The 16624-nt window shown below is 49.1% G+C and overlaps 1 protein-coding gene across 1 annotated transcript; it reads right to left on the bottom strand.

The window, feature by feature from the left end:
• Positions 1 to 811: 811 nt before the first annotated feature.
• Positions 812 to 15049, bottom strand: prdm12b (PR domain containing 12b). Its single transcript, XM_069905793.1, has 5 exons — positions 14833 to 15049; positions 13340 to 13530; positions 9876 to 10031; positions 8556 to 8670; positions 812 to 1754 (listed from the first exon to the last, which is right to left on the bottom strand). The coding sequence occupies exons 1-5, from the start codon at positions 15047 to 15049 to the stop codon at positions 1369 to 1371; spliced, it is 1065 nt and encodes a 354-aa protein (XP_069761894.1). The 3' UTR covers positions 812 to 1368.
• Positions 15050 to 16624: the final 1575 nt, after the last annotated feature.

The raw sequence follows: 16624 nt of genomic DNA, 5'->3' as shown, positions 1-16624 counted from the left end.
ATTAAATGAATCAGGGACCCAGTTCTTAATTGAAATTCAAACCCCAGTGAGAACAACCCTTTTTAATAATTACATCCAATTCTATTTCAACTAATATTCGTTTTGATAAAGAATCCTTTGCAACAAATTCCATCATGGGGATTCAACAGGTTTAATTATGAGAATGTTTTGATGAAAACAGTACTTTGTCCTCATGCGGATTTCATAGCAAAATCAACTGCACCTCAAAAGTTCCATAGACTAGGGCGGTAAAAACAAGAAAGTCTGCAGATGCCGGGATCGGGCGCAAGACACAAATACACTGGAGAAACCCAGCAGCATCCAGAGGAAGGAACCCTGTCCCTCCCCGTGACCTGCTGGGTTTCTCCCGCCCGTGTGTGCATGGCGGGGCTTTAGCCCATCACTTGGCCTCTGTGCGCAAAAGTCGGCTTTACCATCAGAATTGCCTGTTTGTGTTCGGGGTCGCAGGTGTGAGTGGCTTTGGTCTTTTTGAATGGGAGCGGGGCTGCCACTGCTGAACAGAGGCTCGCCGCCGGTCAGGCAGCGTCCGTGGAGAGCCAACGTTTGAGTCAGGACTGGAGTGTGAAGGGGCGGCATGAAGCATAAAAGCGGGGGGAGGACGAGAGAAACGACGGGAAAAAGATCCGAATGGTGGTTTGGGGGGGGGGAACCTACCTGAAATTGGGAGGTTTTCCGCTCCCCTGGCGGAATGTGGTCTGTTCCTCAGGTTTACGTTTGACAGTGGCGATGCCCCACCCCCCCCCCCCCCCCCACCACCCGGGACCGGGAGGGACCCACCATTCACTGACAGCGGCCTGACATGCAGGAATTTGTTGGCGCTAATGAAAGGCGCGTTGATTCTGGGTAACTCGATGGGTCGGAACGGGGGCGTTTCGATATGTACACCGAGGGATGCGAGTCGTGGGCCACGGGGAGCAGAGGTGTTGCCCGCGATGAAGAACGTCTCCGGTTAGTCGCAGGGCTTAGGATCACAGCAAGCACTGGAGACACACGGGGTGGGGAGATCAGTCCGCCCCGTCCTCCAGCGTGAGGAGGTACCAGCCCGTACGTGAAGGACTCGCGCATCATTCGGGTGGGACTGAGAGGGGGAACACGAAGGTTGCGGGCCAACTTCTACTTTATGTTGGGTTGTAATCGTTCACATCCTTCTCAACCCTGGGCATGGCAGGTGTGGGGGCAGCAACTGCGCCCAGGAGGGGTGGTCGGTTACTCTGGGTCAGAATTGGGAACCCCCCCTTTGGTGCGTGGGATCTGTTTCCATGCCAAGTGCCAATGAAAGAGTGATCTTCCAAGAAGTCTGTGCTGTTGATTTCGTTCAGAGAATCACGAGTGGCGGCGCCGGTGCAGTCACAACACCATGGTTGGGATGCGGTGTGTCAGCGGAGCAGAATGCGCTGCCGCCAGGGGCGGAGAGTGGGGCGGCAGCGAGCCAGGAGACGGCCGATGCCTGGCGCTCTTCTGATGGGCTCGGAGTCCCGCCAGCTGCGAGTAGGCGCTCTGGCACACCTGACACTTGTAGGGCCGCTCTCCCGTGTGCAGGCGGACGTGGTTTCTCAGAGTGGAGGACTGGCTGAAGCGGCGGTTGCAGAAGCGACAGATGAACGGCTTGTCCAGCGTGTGGATGCGCATGTGGGAGCGGAGGTTGCTGCGGGAGTTGAAGCCGCGGTAGCAGATCACGCACCGCATCCGTCCGACGTTGCTGCCCGCGGAGCCGTCCGCTGCACTGGGGTCCTCTGCCGAGAAAGTGGAGAGGAACAAGGTTAGCAAGAGCTTCCCGTGGCGCGGCGGAGATGCGCACGGGGAGCTCGGCCAGCATGGGCTTTGAGCGCCGGCCGAGCCCCCGTGGAGATCGTCGTCGTATCCCCCCAACCCCCTCCGTTCCGCACATCCCTTCCTCACCAACTCCTGCAGAAAACCTACCTGCATGTTTCCCCCAACTCCGGGAAAGGAAGGGCAAACCTGCAACGTTAACCCTTTCTCTCTGCACAGTGGCTGGATCATTGCGGAGTATTTGTTAAAATGTTTTGCCCGAGACCCAGTCCGGAGATTTTGTTTAAGCACATGATTCGAAAGTGAAGCAAGTCCAAAGATCAGGGGCGATTGGTGGTTGGTGAAGATTCTGCATTTCCTTTTTTGTTATCTGCTAGAGCTGATAACGACCTCCTTATTTGGTAGGGTAGTAAAAGACTTGACCATTGGGTAAGGGACTCCACCCCGATTAATGAATCCCAAGAAAAATCTAAGAGATGTGTACTTATATGGAGCAGTCCCTTATCCCATCCAATGTTCTAGAGAATGTATAGGGTTAGAAATGCATAAATACATAATTTGTAAGTCGGGGTGAGACTAGCTGCTCATGGTGATGCTTCTTGCAGTAAAGGAGTTCTCATGCTTTGCAAAATGATTAAAAGCAGTTTGTGCAGCTCTATCCGTGTTTATTTTCAAACAACCAAAGGTCCACTTTAACACTATAACAAAGGCCGTGACAAGGTGCTGGGGAATTGATGACTTTTTTTGATGAAGTGGTTTATTAAGATGATCAGTGGTTAAATATTTTAACTCCACCTTAAGTACAACTCCAACACTACTTCTTGCTTAGAGACATCGTGACTGAACACCCACCAAATCCCCAGTCTCTGTCGTCTGGAATGTCTAGGGCAGCGGTTCCACAGAAACCACCAGCTCCAAGTTCTCCTCGAGGAGACATGCCATCCAGACCAGGACAGTTCCCATGTGGTCGCCGGGTCAAGATCCTATTTTATCCCTAATAACAGTGTGGGAGTTCCTTTGCCATGGAGGGCAGCAGTGTTTAAGGAAAATCCTTCCTTTTGGGTAATTGGGGATGGACGATAAATGCCACCCAGGGAAGAGTTAGTATTAATCATTCATTGGCAAGACCCCATCACACTGAAAGCCAGCAACTAGAAACTGTAGCTCCTCCCTCACACTGAACATGTCTACCCTGGGCGGACACTAAACATAGAATAACATTCCCTTGACACCAGTGGTTCTCCACCTTTTCTCCCCCACTCACATACCACCTTAAATAATCCCTTACTAACAACAGAGCACCTATGGAACCTATGCGAATACTGATTGATGTTTTGATACACACTGAAATACTGACCTACGGACTGATACACATTGAAATACTGACCTGCAGTCTGATACACACTGAAATAATACCTACAGACTGATACACATTGAAAATCTGATCAACGGTCCAATACACACTGAAACTCTGACCTACACTCTCATATGCACTGCCCTACACTCTGATATACACTGCAATATTAACCTGTAGTAAAAACAAAATGCTGTAGAAACTCAGCAGGTCAAACAGTGTACTTAATGTAGCAAAGATAAAGATACATAATCAACGTTTTGGGCCTGAATCCTTCATCAGATTATGACAATATGTAGGTAGGCGCTTGAACAAAATGGTGGGAGGAGGGGCAGGGGGTGAATAAGGGAGGGATGGCGCACCAGCAAACAGAGGCTCTGTGAATAGAGAGGGAAGAGGGTGGATAGAGGGAATGGGAAGGGAGGGAGAATGGGGAGTAGGCTTGAGCAGAAACCAGAGAAGTCAATGTTAATGCCATCACATTGGAAAGTGCTCAGACAGAAAATTAAGTGTTGCTCCTCCAATTTACAGAGGGTCTTGGTTTGACAGTACATGACGCCATGGGAGTGGGTCACAGAATTGAAAAGGTTGGCCACTGGGAGATCCCTGTCACTGTGTGGACAGAGCAATGGTGCTCAGCGAAGCGATTTCCCAGTCTGTATCTTGTCTCTCCAATGTAGAGAACACCATAAAGGAGCGCCAGATGCAGTAGATGACTCCTGCAAAAACACAAGTGGAAGAAGAATTCAGGGGCTTTACCTGTATAGGCTTGCAGCATGGATTTCTTCACAAAGCTGACAAGCAGGAAGGCATAGCTGGGACCCATGGAAGTATCCATAGCTACTCCTTTGATTTGGAGGAAGTGGGATGAGTCAAAGGAGAAGTTATTAAGGTGAGAACAAGTTCTGCCAAGCAGAGGAGGATGATGGTGGAGGGTGACTGGTTTGGTCTCTTGTCAAGAAAAAAAACAAAGGGTTTTTAGACGTTCTGTATGGGAAATGGAGGTGTAAAGGGATTGGACATCCTCAGTGAAAGTGAGGTAGTCCAGTTCATGGAATTGGAAGTCACTGAAGAGATGGAGGCCATTTGAGGTATTGCAGTTGTAGGTGGGGAGGGAATGGTCCAGGGAAGAAAAGATGGGCTTAAGGTAAGATGATACAAGTTCAGTGGGCCAGGAGCAAGCAGAAACAATAAGTCTGTCTGGATAATTGGGTTTGTGTATCTTGGGCAGGAGGTAGTACCAGGCAGTGCTGTGATGGGAAACAATGAGGTTGGGGGCCATTAGAGGGAGGTGACCAGAGATGATGAGGTTAGAGATAGTGCTGGAGATGGTGGCTTGATGTGCTGCGATGGGGTCCCGTGGAAGGGGAAAGTAAGAGGAGGTGTTTGAGAGTTGTCATCAGGCCTTGGCAAAGTAGAGGTCAGTATGTCAGTCCACAACAGCACCACTGTTGTCTGCAGGTTTTATAGTGAGGTTGGTTAGTTGTGGAGGACAGTGCATTTGAAGGAGGTGAGAATGGCATAAGTGAGAGGAGTGGTGAAGTTGAGATAGTTGGCGTCTTGGCGGCAGTTGAAAAACAGATCCAGAGCAGGCAGTCAGCCAGGACAAGGTGTCCAAGAGGAAGAAGAAGGCTTAAAGTGGGAGAAGGGGTCTTGAGTGTGGGTGGAGAGTCATGGTCATGAAAGTGGGCTTGGGGACTGAGGCGACAAGAAGAATTTGGCATCGTGGAATGTCCGGAACTCATTAAGGTTTAGGCAGAAGGGGATGAAGGTAAGGCCTCTGATGAGCGCTCCGTCTCAGAGAGGGGAAGGTCAGAGGGGATGGTAAAGACCAAGTAGAGGTCAGAGCGGGAGTCGGTGTAGTGGAGGGTGTTGGGAGGAGGTGGAGGGATAGGGAGGTAGGGAAAAGTGTAGGAGGATAGGGAGGGTAAGGAAAGGTGGTGGGGGAGGGGGGTGTTGATGAGCCTGTGGGATCCAGCAGTGAGGTCGGAACCGCAGCGAGTGTCAGTATCATCAGGAGCCTCGTGGCGATAGTCGGAGTTGAGAGCTTCGACCCGAGGGCGGCCAGGGGCCAGGTAAGAGATTGCAGCCAAGGAGTCATGAGCTCCAATGGGCACATGGCCAGGGCCCAAGTGAGAGTTCGCAGACGAGGCGACGGGAGGTCCAGAGAGCAGGCAGCCTGGCCTAATGCATGAGTCAGCGCTCGATGCATTGAGAGATCCAATAGGGGCCAAGATGGAAACCCGCATTGAAGGTCACAGAGGCTGTAGTCTCCAGGGAGGCGAGCATGCGACCCTTGATGGACGCCAGGTAAGCATATACCCGGTGGTTGATCACAAAGAGACGGCTGTGGCCAGCGAGATCCAGAGCTGTGGCCAGCGAGATCCAGAGCTCTGGCAGTGAAAGAGCAGGTTGCCGCTGATACCTTTGCATCAAGGCAAGCGTGGTGCATAGAATTTGTCGAGAGAAGCGGAGAGAGCAGCAGTCCAAACTGGGAGGACTGGAACCAGAGCTGGAAACCACGAGGCATAAGATAGCAGTAGAGAGAAGTAGCAAGGAGGGCAATGTGGCTGTGGAATCAAGTGTGAGTGAGCACATGGTCAGGGAGTTTGAGAGCAGCAGGGGTTACAGATGGGGAGAAGTGAGAGAGAATCCCACAGAACTCCCTTCAGAGAGCAAAAGAGAACTTTCTTCAGTCCCTCAAAGAGATTTCACAGAGTTTTGCAGTGAATAAGAGTAAAACACAAAGGTCTTCACAAAGGTCAGTGATTGAAGTAAAAACACAATGCTGGAGAAACTCAGCAGGTTAAGGTTAAGATACATTACCAACGTTTCAAGCTTCAGCCCTTCATTAAGTGCTCAAAATATAGGCAGGTGCCCAAACAAAAGGATGGGGGGGGGGAGTGTAGGAGAGGAGCACAGTCCCACAGGCAGGAGGTAATAGGTAGATAAGGGAGGGAGAGCACACCAGCAAACAGGGGGAGAGTTTGGCTCTGTGAATGGAGAGAGAAAGGGTAAGAAAGCTGGAGGAAAGAGGTCAAAGAGATGGGGAAGGGAGGGAAAAACTAGAGGTTAATGTTAATGCCATCTGAATGCAGAGTGCTCAGTCAAAAACTGAAGTGTGCTCCTCCAAGTTATGGGTGGCCCTGGTCTGACAGTACACGAGGCAATGGAGTGTGGGATGAGAGGCACAGATTCAAAGTGGTAGGCCACTGTAAGATCCCTATCACTGATATGGACAGAGCAAAGGTGCTCAGCAAATTCTGACCTGCAGTCTCATACAGCGTATCACACTGTCAGTCAGTATTTCAGTATGTATGAGACTGCAGGTCAGTATTTCAGTGTGTATGAGACTGCAGGTCAGTATTTCAGTGTGTATGAGACTGCAGGTCAGAATTTCAGTGTGTATCAGACTGCAGGTCAGAGTTCAGTATTTCAGAATTTCACTGAAATTCTGACCTGCAGTCTCATACACATTGAAATACTGACTTACAGTCAGATAAAACACTGAAATACAGACAGAGTCTGATAAAATATTGAACTACTGACCAACAGACTGATAAACTGAAATACTAACCTTCAGACTAAATTACAGTGAAATACTGATCTGCAGTCCGATACACACTGAAATACTGACCTATAATCTTATAAAACACTGAATGGCTGACTTATGAATTGATATGCACTGAAATACTGTATGATGTACAGAAAAATATTGACCTACCATCTGATAATACTGAAAAACTAATCTACAGTCTGATTCACACTGAAATACTAACAACAGTCTGACACACACTAACAGTTAGATAAAACACTGAAGTACTGGCCTACAGAGTGAAAAAACTCTGAAATGCTGATCTGACATTTGATACACACTGAAATACTGGACTCCAGTCTGATACATACTGCAACACTAACCTACCATCTGATAAAACACTGAAGTACTGATGTACAGTCTGATCAAACAATGAATGGTTGACCTACGAATTGATATGCACTGAAATACCGATCTGCAGTATGATAATGATAAACACCAAAAATATTGTCCTACAGTCTGATACACACTGAAATACTGACCAACAGCCTAATACACAATGAAATATTGATTTACTGCCCGTGATATGCTCAAATACTGATCTGACTTTAAAAAACTGAAATACCAGCCTTCAGTCTGATACACGTTGAAATACTGTCCTATAATCCAATGAAACACTGAACACCTGACCTGCAGTTTGATACAAACTGAAATACTGATCTACATTCTGATACACAATGAAACTCTGGCCTACACTCTGATACACACTGCAGCACAGACCTACAGACTGATCGAAAACTGAAATAATGACAAAAAGCCTGACACACCTGATGAAACATTGAAATACTGACCTACCATCTGATAAAATACTGAAATTCTTATCTGCAGTCTGATACCCACTGAAATACTCACTTCGCTAATACATGCTGGAATACTGACAGATGGTCTGATGTGCATTGAATTACCGAACTACAGTCTGATAAAATACTGGAACACTCACCTATAGTCTGATACACACTGAAATACTGATTAATAAGCCTGAAGAAACTCTGAAATACTGATCTACCACCCGAAACATTCTCAAAAACTGATCTACAATCTGATACCCTCTGGAATACTGATTAACAAGCTGATAACACACTGAAATACTGGCCTCGAGACTGCTGCACACTGAAATAGTATCTTATAGTCTGATAGCAAACTGCAATAATGAACATTATGTTCATAATTTTGTTCTTGAGTGCAGTGGTTGTGATGTGAAGGCAGCAGAAGCTTCCCCTTTCATTATACATGGTTGTCAATGCGAACATCTTTCAGCACCATGAGGCCTGAGTTAGCAGTAACAGCACTAGCCAACTTTGAAGGAAGAGAAACAACATGGAGGGAGATATTGAGCAGTTATCGGAGCGCACCGACCTACACCGAACGAAGGGGAAATGTCTTGCTTTATGCTTTGAGACAAATAAGCTGTTTCATAGCATGTGGGGGGGGGGGGGGGGCAAAAGCTAAAATCTGAGTATTGTAGCTTTTAGTTTATCCAGGTGAAATGGTTAGATTGAAACAGATTAAAACTCAATGAAAATATTGCCCCCATTCTCTAAATGCCTCTCTGTCCTGCCATTGCCACTTCTTCCCGACTTTCCCTGTGGCCATGTTTCACGCCTTTGACCAACCACTCGCTCTTCCCTCTGGCTGATCTAATTGTTGGAACACCCCCTTAAGGTGATATATTTATTAAACAAACAAAAGTAGCTCAATTTCACTCGAGTAAAAGATGATTCATAATCAATACTTTTGGATCGTTTCTATGCAATTGGAGTGGCTGTTCCTTATCACACCATCTAGTTGTGTTCCACGGGGATTAACAGTAATTACCATCTTTGTTCTTTTTCCTGTGCTCTTCCTCTATTCCCGGCACCCCTGGGATCCCAAGGAATGTGTTCTGTGTATTTCCGTACCACACCAGCAGCTCCTGGTCCGGAGGTATAGTCTGAAGGGACATGGAGAAGGAGAAAAGGGCTTGGTTTCAGTCCCCGATGCTATTTTCGGAATACCGTGCCCGTTTAACGCGGTCATAACAGTCTTACATTTTCTGTCTATCTAACAGACATTTAAATCCACGGTGTCGAAACCACAAATACCTTTCCTGTTAGAAGGTGTTTGGCGAAATGTGAGGCGCCAGTTCGTTTTCGAAGTTTTGCATCCATTCAGGTCCAGGGGGTTCGGATGCCGAATAACCCACTCGCTGTCCTATCCCGTCGCACTCTACTGGACCCGCTGGAAAGCTTTCACCTCTTGAAAACTCCCCTCTCGCACCCCAGCTCGAGGAGCCGGACCAGATCAGAAGGAAGTGGAAGATTTTGTTCAATCATTCCGGACTCGGATAGGGATCTCCCTCCCTGAATACATCTTGTTTAACAGAATCAGCGCCGTGATCAGACTTTCTCAAGAGTTAATAGAAACGTTGCCATTGATTGAAGCTGGACAAATAGAGCTAAAGCCCTCTCCTTCCTGCGAGATCCCATGAGAGGGCGGGAGTTCAATAACTCGGATGATCCTTCATTTCCTTTGGTTTGGGTGAGTTAACCAGTGGCCTGAGGCAGCCTTTCGCCATAGGTGAATAGACAATCTCGGGGAGGACGGAAAACGGAGAGAGCGGGAAGGAGTTCCACGGATAACTGGTTAATGGGGCTCCCTCCCTGAGTTGTGCAGCTGCGAAAAATGTTCGCCCTATCTTTGAAACCAGGTCTCTTGTGCGGATGAAACGATATCTCGCCCCCTCACTCTGTCCCATGGGGCTTTGGGGCCGGGGAGAAGAAATTTAGGATCATCGAGATCAAGATGCCAATGCGATGGCTATTTAGCGTTTGGAGCAGCCCTTCCATGTCCATAGGCACATAACGGCGCAAGTTCGAAATAAGGAGCGTTCTTTCGAAGAGGTTACCCTTCGGCACAGGACCAAACCTCCACCTACTCTGACTGGGCAGAATATTCTCCTCACGGACACCCGCTGGAGTTTCTTTCTCCTCGTCCATGCAGTAAAACTCCGGGTGTTCAGGACGGGACTCGGTCCCTCGCTTCTCCTCACACCCGACCCTCGTCGAGGCGAGACACAATTCCCACAAGGCTGGGAACCCAGATGGGTTCAAGCCCAGTCCGGGACAGCCTAAACCCCGACACAATCCCCTGACCCACCTCGGTGGCTTTATAGAAGATGTTGTTTCCGATCTGAACCACTTCCAGATTCTGTTCCTGCTCGTTCCTGGCGCACTTGATGTAAGTCATCCAGCTGCGCTGGTCCTCTTGGCTGGCGTCGATGAAGTACCTCACCGTGCCATCGTCATTAAAAACCTGGGCCAGCAAGAAGATATTGAGGTTGACTCGGAACCCCTTCCCCGCTTCCGCGAACACTCGCACAAGCTCGGGCCATTGGATTGCAAACGAGATGGGACCTAGGGCACTGAACCCCAACATCGATCCCGACGGGTGTCGCACTAACCCAGATCACTGAACCCCAACATCAATCCTAACCCGTGTCACACTAACCCAGGACACTGAAAACCAACATCGATTCCAACCCGTGTCGCACTAACCCAGGACACTGAACCCTAACATCTACTCCGACCCATGTCACTGACTCATGCAATAACCCAGGTCACTGAACCCAACATCAATCCTTTCCCATGTCACACTAACCAAGGACACTGAACCCCAACATTGATCCCGACCCATGTCACACAAACCCAGGTCACTGAACCCCAACATAGATCCTGAGCCGTGTCACACTAACCGAGGTCACTGAAGCCCAACATCAATCCTGACCCATGTCACACTAACCCAGGTCACTGAACCCCAACATAGATCCTGACCCGTGTCACACTAACTGAGGTCACTGAAGCCCAACATCGATCCCAACCCGTGTCACACTAACCCAGGACACTGAAAACCAACATCGATTCCAACCCGTGTCGCACTAACCCAGGACACTGAACCCTAACATCTACTCCGACCCATGTCACTGACTCGTGCAATAACCCAGGTCACTGAACCCAACATCAATCCTTTCCCATGTTGCACTAACCAAGGACACTGAACCCCAACATTGATCCCGACCCATGTCACACTAACCCAGGTTACTGAACCCCAACATAGATCCCAACCCGTGTCACACTAACTGAGGTCACTGAAGCCCAACATCGATCCCAACCTGTGTCACACTAACACAGGACACTGAACCCTAACATCAACTCCGACCCATGTCACTGACTCATGCAATAACCCAGGTCACTGAACCCTACATCAATCCTTTCCCATGTCGCACTAACCCAGGTCAATGAACCCCAACATCAATCCTTTCCCATGTTGCACTAACCAAGGACACTGAACCCCAACATTGATCCCGATCCATGTCACACTAACCCAGGTCACTGAACCCCAACATAGATCCTGACCCGTGTCACACTAACCCAGGTCACTGAAGCCCAAGATCAATCCCGACCTGTGTCACACTAACACAGGACACTGAACCCCAACATTGATCCCGACCCGTGTTGCACTAACCCAGGTCAATGAACCCCAACATAGATCCTGACCCATGTCACTGACTCATGCACTAACCCAGGACACTGAACCCCAACATCAATCCCGACCCATGTCACTGACTCATGCACTAACCCAGGACACTGAACCCCAACATCATTCCCAACCTGTGTCACTGACTCGCGCACTAACCCAGGACACTGAACCCCAACATCAATCCCAACCCATGGTGCACTAATCCAGGTCACTGAACCCCAACATTGACACCAAACTGTGTCGCACTAGCCTAGGTCAATGGACCTCAACATCAATCCCAACCCATGTTGCACAAACACAGGTCACTGAGCCCCAACATCAATCCCGACCCGTGTCACTAACCCAGGTCACTGAACCCCAACATCGATACTGACCTGTGTCACATTAACCCAGGTCACTGAACCCCAACATTGATACCGACCCGTGTGGCACTAATCCAGGACACTGAACATCAACATCGATACAGTCCCATGTCATTACTCATGCACTAACCCAGGTCACTGAACCCCTACATCGATCCCAACCTGTGTCACCGACTTGCACACTAACCCAGGACAATGAACCCCAACATCGAATCTGACCCATGTCACAAACTCAAGCACTAACTCAGGTCACTGAACCCCAACATTGATACCAAACCGTGTCACATTAATCCAGGACAATGGACCCCAACATCGATCCCGACCCATGTTGCACTAACCCAGGACACAGAACCCCAACATCAATCCCGACCCATGTCACAAACTCAAGCACTAACCCAGGTCACTGAACCCCAACATTGATACCAAACCGTGTCACACTAACCCAGGACACTGAACCCCAACATCAATCCAGACCCGTGTCGCACTAACTCATGCACTAACCCAGGTCACTGAAACACAACATTAATACCGACCCGTGTCGCACTAACCCAGGACACTGAACCCCACCTGCGGCTCCGACATTGATCTGAATGCAGGCAGCCGCAGGAGGAGTGTCGGGCTCTGGAACACGGAAGTCTGCCCACGCTGTGACTGAGTTTCGAAACGCTGGAGAATCTCAGCGGGTCTCACAGCGTCCAGAGAAGGTAAAGATATAGCCGGCGTTTCGGACCTCGAGGAAGGGCTCGGACCCGAAATGTCGGTTTTATCTTTACCCCCACCATGGGCGCTGTGAAGCCGGCTGAGATCCTCTAGCATCTCTGTACAAAGTGGAAGGCTGCGGCGACACGCAGCCAGCGAGTGCGGGGTTCATGGTGAGCGACGAGCGGAAGGAACATTTTCCGGCAGGAGTCCCAGCACGGGCCCAGCGCCCCTCAGAGAGCACGATTCACCCCCGGGCTGTTCCGAGTGAGGAACGTCCCACTCCGCGCTCGGTGTCCAACATATGCCTCCCACAGCTTGTCCCGACCCCAAGGTTGCCAACCCCCAACCAGCCGCACCATGGCTTCATCCGCAATAGACCAGCTGGGCATGAAATTCCGCTTTAATACCGATCAGACGAGACTCCGAGGCAATTGGGCCAAGGAATATCTCGCCAGGAAGGAGACCAATGGGCCCCTTTTGTCCGTGGCTCCTTCCTGTCCTTTCAAACCAAAGACCCTGCCAATGGAGCAGTCACTCGAATGACTCGAGGGGAGGTCAGCCGGCCCTTAATCCTCGGTGCGACCACCCGAAACCCCGAGAATCCCCTTGAGAGGTCAGGCGGGAACAGCTGACACCCCGGGGGGTGGGGGGGGGGGTGAACTGGCCCAGAATGGAGATGTGGGGGGTAAAATGAAAGAGTCGAGCAAGGGACTTTGCAATTAAAAAAACCACACAAAAATAATTTTTTTAATCGTAAAAGGATCAGGCGTTTAAAACGGTGGGGGAAAAAAAATAAATTAAAATCTGAACCAACAACCACCAGGAAAGACTCGTACGCAAAAAACAGGCGGACAGGTGGGAATGAGGCGCGGTCGGGGAGAGATGGGGACGGTGGAGATCAAATGAAAAAGAATGGCAGGCAGAGAATAAAAGGGAACCAATACAACGGAACAGACGTTCTAACCGGGGTGACATGAGGCTCCCTCCTACCAGGTGAGCGCGTTGTGCCCCTCTCCTCACCTCCCACATCAGGTTGTTGTTCTTAAACAGGTCCACGTGTTCCGGGGAGATGACTCTGCCAGTGAACGGTCCCATTTCGGTGCCCGGCTTAATCCAAGTCTTGGAGAAGATACCCAGTCCCTCACCCGGGATCGAACTCTGGGCGATAATCACTTCAGACGGGAGAACCAGGCTCGACAGCTTCTGAACTTCTGATTCGGGGAAAGAGGAGAGAAGAGAGAGTTTAGCACCAAGCCCCCTGGTGCAGGGATACAACGAGCCTGAGCCAGCAAAAAATAGCTCCTTCTTAAAGGTGATGTCCAGGAGCTGGAGACGTCGAATAAATGTTATTGGCTCGATTTAAAGTGATGCCTAATTATTCTTCCACAGAGCGGGATCGTCCTATTAAAAGTTATAGATACTTTAAAACAAGCGAAGACATTGCTAAGAATCCGGAGAATGGGTTACATTTTTAGATTTGAGTTCCATATTTCGTGATTATTTATTAGAGTCAACTCCCTGATTTTATTTTAAAACACAGAACAAATGATTGGCCGGGGTCAGCCCAGGTTAAAGACGTCAAGTTCAACAGAGGTTCAACCGGGAAAAGCCAGAAAGCCCAGGGTGTGCGAGGAGGCTGGTCAGAATTCGGATTATAAGCTCTGCACAGAACCGGCTCTTTAAACCAGAAAGTCTATTACGTCAAATATCACTGGAGGAACGCTAAATATTCCTATCCGTTAAACTCTCTCAAAACGATAGGGAACGCGTATCTTCTCTCCAAGTACAGTCGGCCGGTAGGTAAATCCGCCCACTACCCCTAAATTGAGAATGGGAAGGGATAAAATCAGGCAGTCCATTGACCTCATCGCTGACTTCCACTTCATTTAATTCAAGAGAAGCCTTTCCAATCCAAGATTCATTCAGAAGATGGGAGGGGGGGGGGGTAACACTTGTAAATTTAAGCAGAATTTCCTTTCAAAAATAGAATCGGACATCTGCTCAATAAGGAAAGATTACCGTGGTGCGATCAGCTCGCCATTTGAAGAGCCAACATGGCACGGCTGGCCGAATAGCCTTGCTTCTATCTGATTTCTGGCCCTTAACTCGTACTTAGCCCCCGCAGAAGACATTCGCCTAGTTCAGATGTAAATACAAACTCAATTCTATTTTCGATCGAAGACGCCAAACTTTCAAGCCTCACATTGATATTCTGCGCAGTGTATAGTTTCCATCATTTGAACCGAACGGCGTGTTTATTCATTTTTATGACGGGGATCCGACCACCCACAATTTTAAACTTTTACAGTTAAAAATAAAAATGATGGAAGTCTATGTTTTGCAAAATGTGCTATGGCCAAAATGTAAATCTCACAATCAAAGTACTTGGAACAAAACCAGGAATGATTTCTGCTCCGACACGCATGGTCTTGCTTGCACCTCCGTACATCGGTGATGTACTTCGGTTCTGACAGTGGCCACAGGTAGTTTGCAGCAGGTGTGATTGAGCTCACCTCCAGTGAAGGACTGCGCCAGAGCTTCGGCGGTGAAGGCGGTCTTCTGCCCGGTGTGGTTCCTCTCCTCGAAAAGCTGTTCTCCCAGGACGTTCCTCCAACGACCGTACAAAAAACTGTGAAGAATGTCAGAAGTGATGATCTCTGCCAGCGAGAAACCGTGAGGCTTGAACCCAGCTTTGAGGGTCAGCGCTTCAGACGGTAGGACCGAACCCATGGTCGAGTGGTGATGGGCGCTGCAGAAGTGGGAAGAGACCGAGCGAGAGGAGAGATGCCGTGGTGGGAGGGATGGGGGGAAAAAACCGAAGAATCTCCAGCAAGTAAAAAAAAATCTCAGCCCTCTTTATAGCCGCCTGAATGACCTCCTAATTGGTTATTAATGACCTTCTGACGTCTCGAGAGAGGCTGCTTACAGGACGGAGCCTGTGGAGAGAAGGGGGCAGTGGGCGCCCAGGATCGGTCCCATCAGTTTGACTGTGCACCTGTTGAAAGGCAGCCCGCAGCCCCACAACCTTGCCAACCTGATCCTTTTTTAAACCAACAAACTGGCCGAGCTTCAAGAGCCAAATTCCTTCCCTAAGGCCTCCCCCTCTCTGACAGCTCCCTGGAGGTGGGCGAGACCGTGATAAACCCCAGTCTGCGGCAACCACGTGCCCTTCACAACCTGAGCCCATTTACACCCTAATATAGCAACTCTCCCAAGGAGTCCGCACCCACTCGAAGTATGTTCACAATAGGATTAAAGCCTTTTCGCTTTGAAACCTGTAACTTCTTTCTCCGTCTAACGAGCAGAATAGGCAAAAACTCTCTGAAAGACAACAGCCCCGGCAAACGGGGATACCGCTGAGTCGGCGCCCATTTACCAGAGAGAAAAGTTTGCAATTTAATATTCATTGGCGGACGGAACATTGTCGGAAGGCTCACAATATTTGTCGGATTTTCAATAGTCCGCTCCCTTTCTCATCTTTGTAAATACATTTTAAATGTTAGACAGGGGCGATTACAATGACTGATTTGGAACACAGAAGGCAGTCTGGCACGAAGCGTCCCGCTGAGGGAACATCTTTATTCTCGTCTTACTCTCGCTGCACGCCCATTCACGGCGATCAGAAATAATGTCAGGGCGGATAAAAGTGGGGCAGATCGATTTTCACGCCCATTCTTGATGAGGTTCTTTTAAAAAAAATAAGAGCGATCTTTGACACCCAAAGCCACGTTTCTTTTCTCTCTCCCTCAGGAAAATATAATATCTCAAACTAAAGAAAGCCGGTTAAACCTGAGCATTGATTAGGATGGGAGGAGGGGTAGAGTCGTACGGAGGGGACATTATTATAAAGATCTGGAAATCTACAAGGTAACCAGTCGGTGCCACAGGCGAAAGACCTTTGGGAATGACTGACAGAGGAGAAAGATTAGCGATAAAACAGCTGCTAGCCTTGCTCTTTAAAATGCGGGCTCCTTTAGAATGCGATGTAGGGTCCCCGCCAGGGTCTGCACACGCTGGGATGAGTGAGGTTGTTACTGGTGCGTTCACTGCATCCAGTCGAGGAAGGAAGGACAACAAAACGAGAGCTCGTCCGTCTGTGTCCAGAGAAAGAACCGAAAACGGTGCCGCGTCTCATCTTGTATTGCAATATCAGGTCGACGGCAAAATTACCAATGCAATTGTTTTCGTTTTGAAATTTACAAAGCAGGGGGTCTCCGGTATAAATTGGGTTGATCTTCCTCGCCTTCGAACGCTCTAAGTTGAACACCCGTCGCAGACCCGTGGTCCGTCGGGCGATGCGAACTC

The sequence above is a fragment of the Narcine bancroftii genome, chromosome 1, assembly GCF_036971445.1.
Source record: "Narcine bancroftii isolate sNarBan1 chromosome 1, sNarBan1.hap1, whole genome shotgun sequence".
In the NCBI taxonomy this organism is placed as follows: Eukaryota; Metazoa; Chordata; class Chondrichthyes; order Torpediniformes; family Narcinidae; genus Narcine; species Narcine bancroftii.
The sequence above is the reverse complement of the archived record's forward strand: the minus strand, read 5'-3'. Positions and strand labels throughout refer to the sequence as shown.

What these genes read in the sequence shown, in the direction of transcription:
- prdm12b (XM_069905793.1), bottom strand. Translation starts at nt 15,049, where the DNA reads ATGGGTTCGGTCCTACCGTCTGAAGCGCTGACCCTCAAAGCTGGGTTC. An exon ending in TCTTCTATAAAGCCACCGAG is followed by an intron (nt 8,671 to 9,875) that starts GTGGGTCAGGGG and finishes ATGTCCCTTCAG; the next exon opens with ACTATACCTCCGGACCAGGA. An exon ending in CAGGAAAAAGAACAAAGATG is followed by an intron (nt 1,755 to 8,555) that starts GTAATTACTGTT and finishes CTTTCTCGGCAG; the next exon opens with AGGACCCCAGTGCAGCGGAC.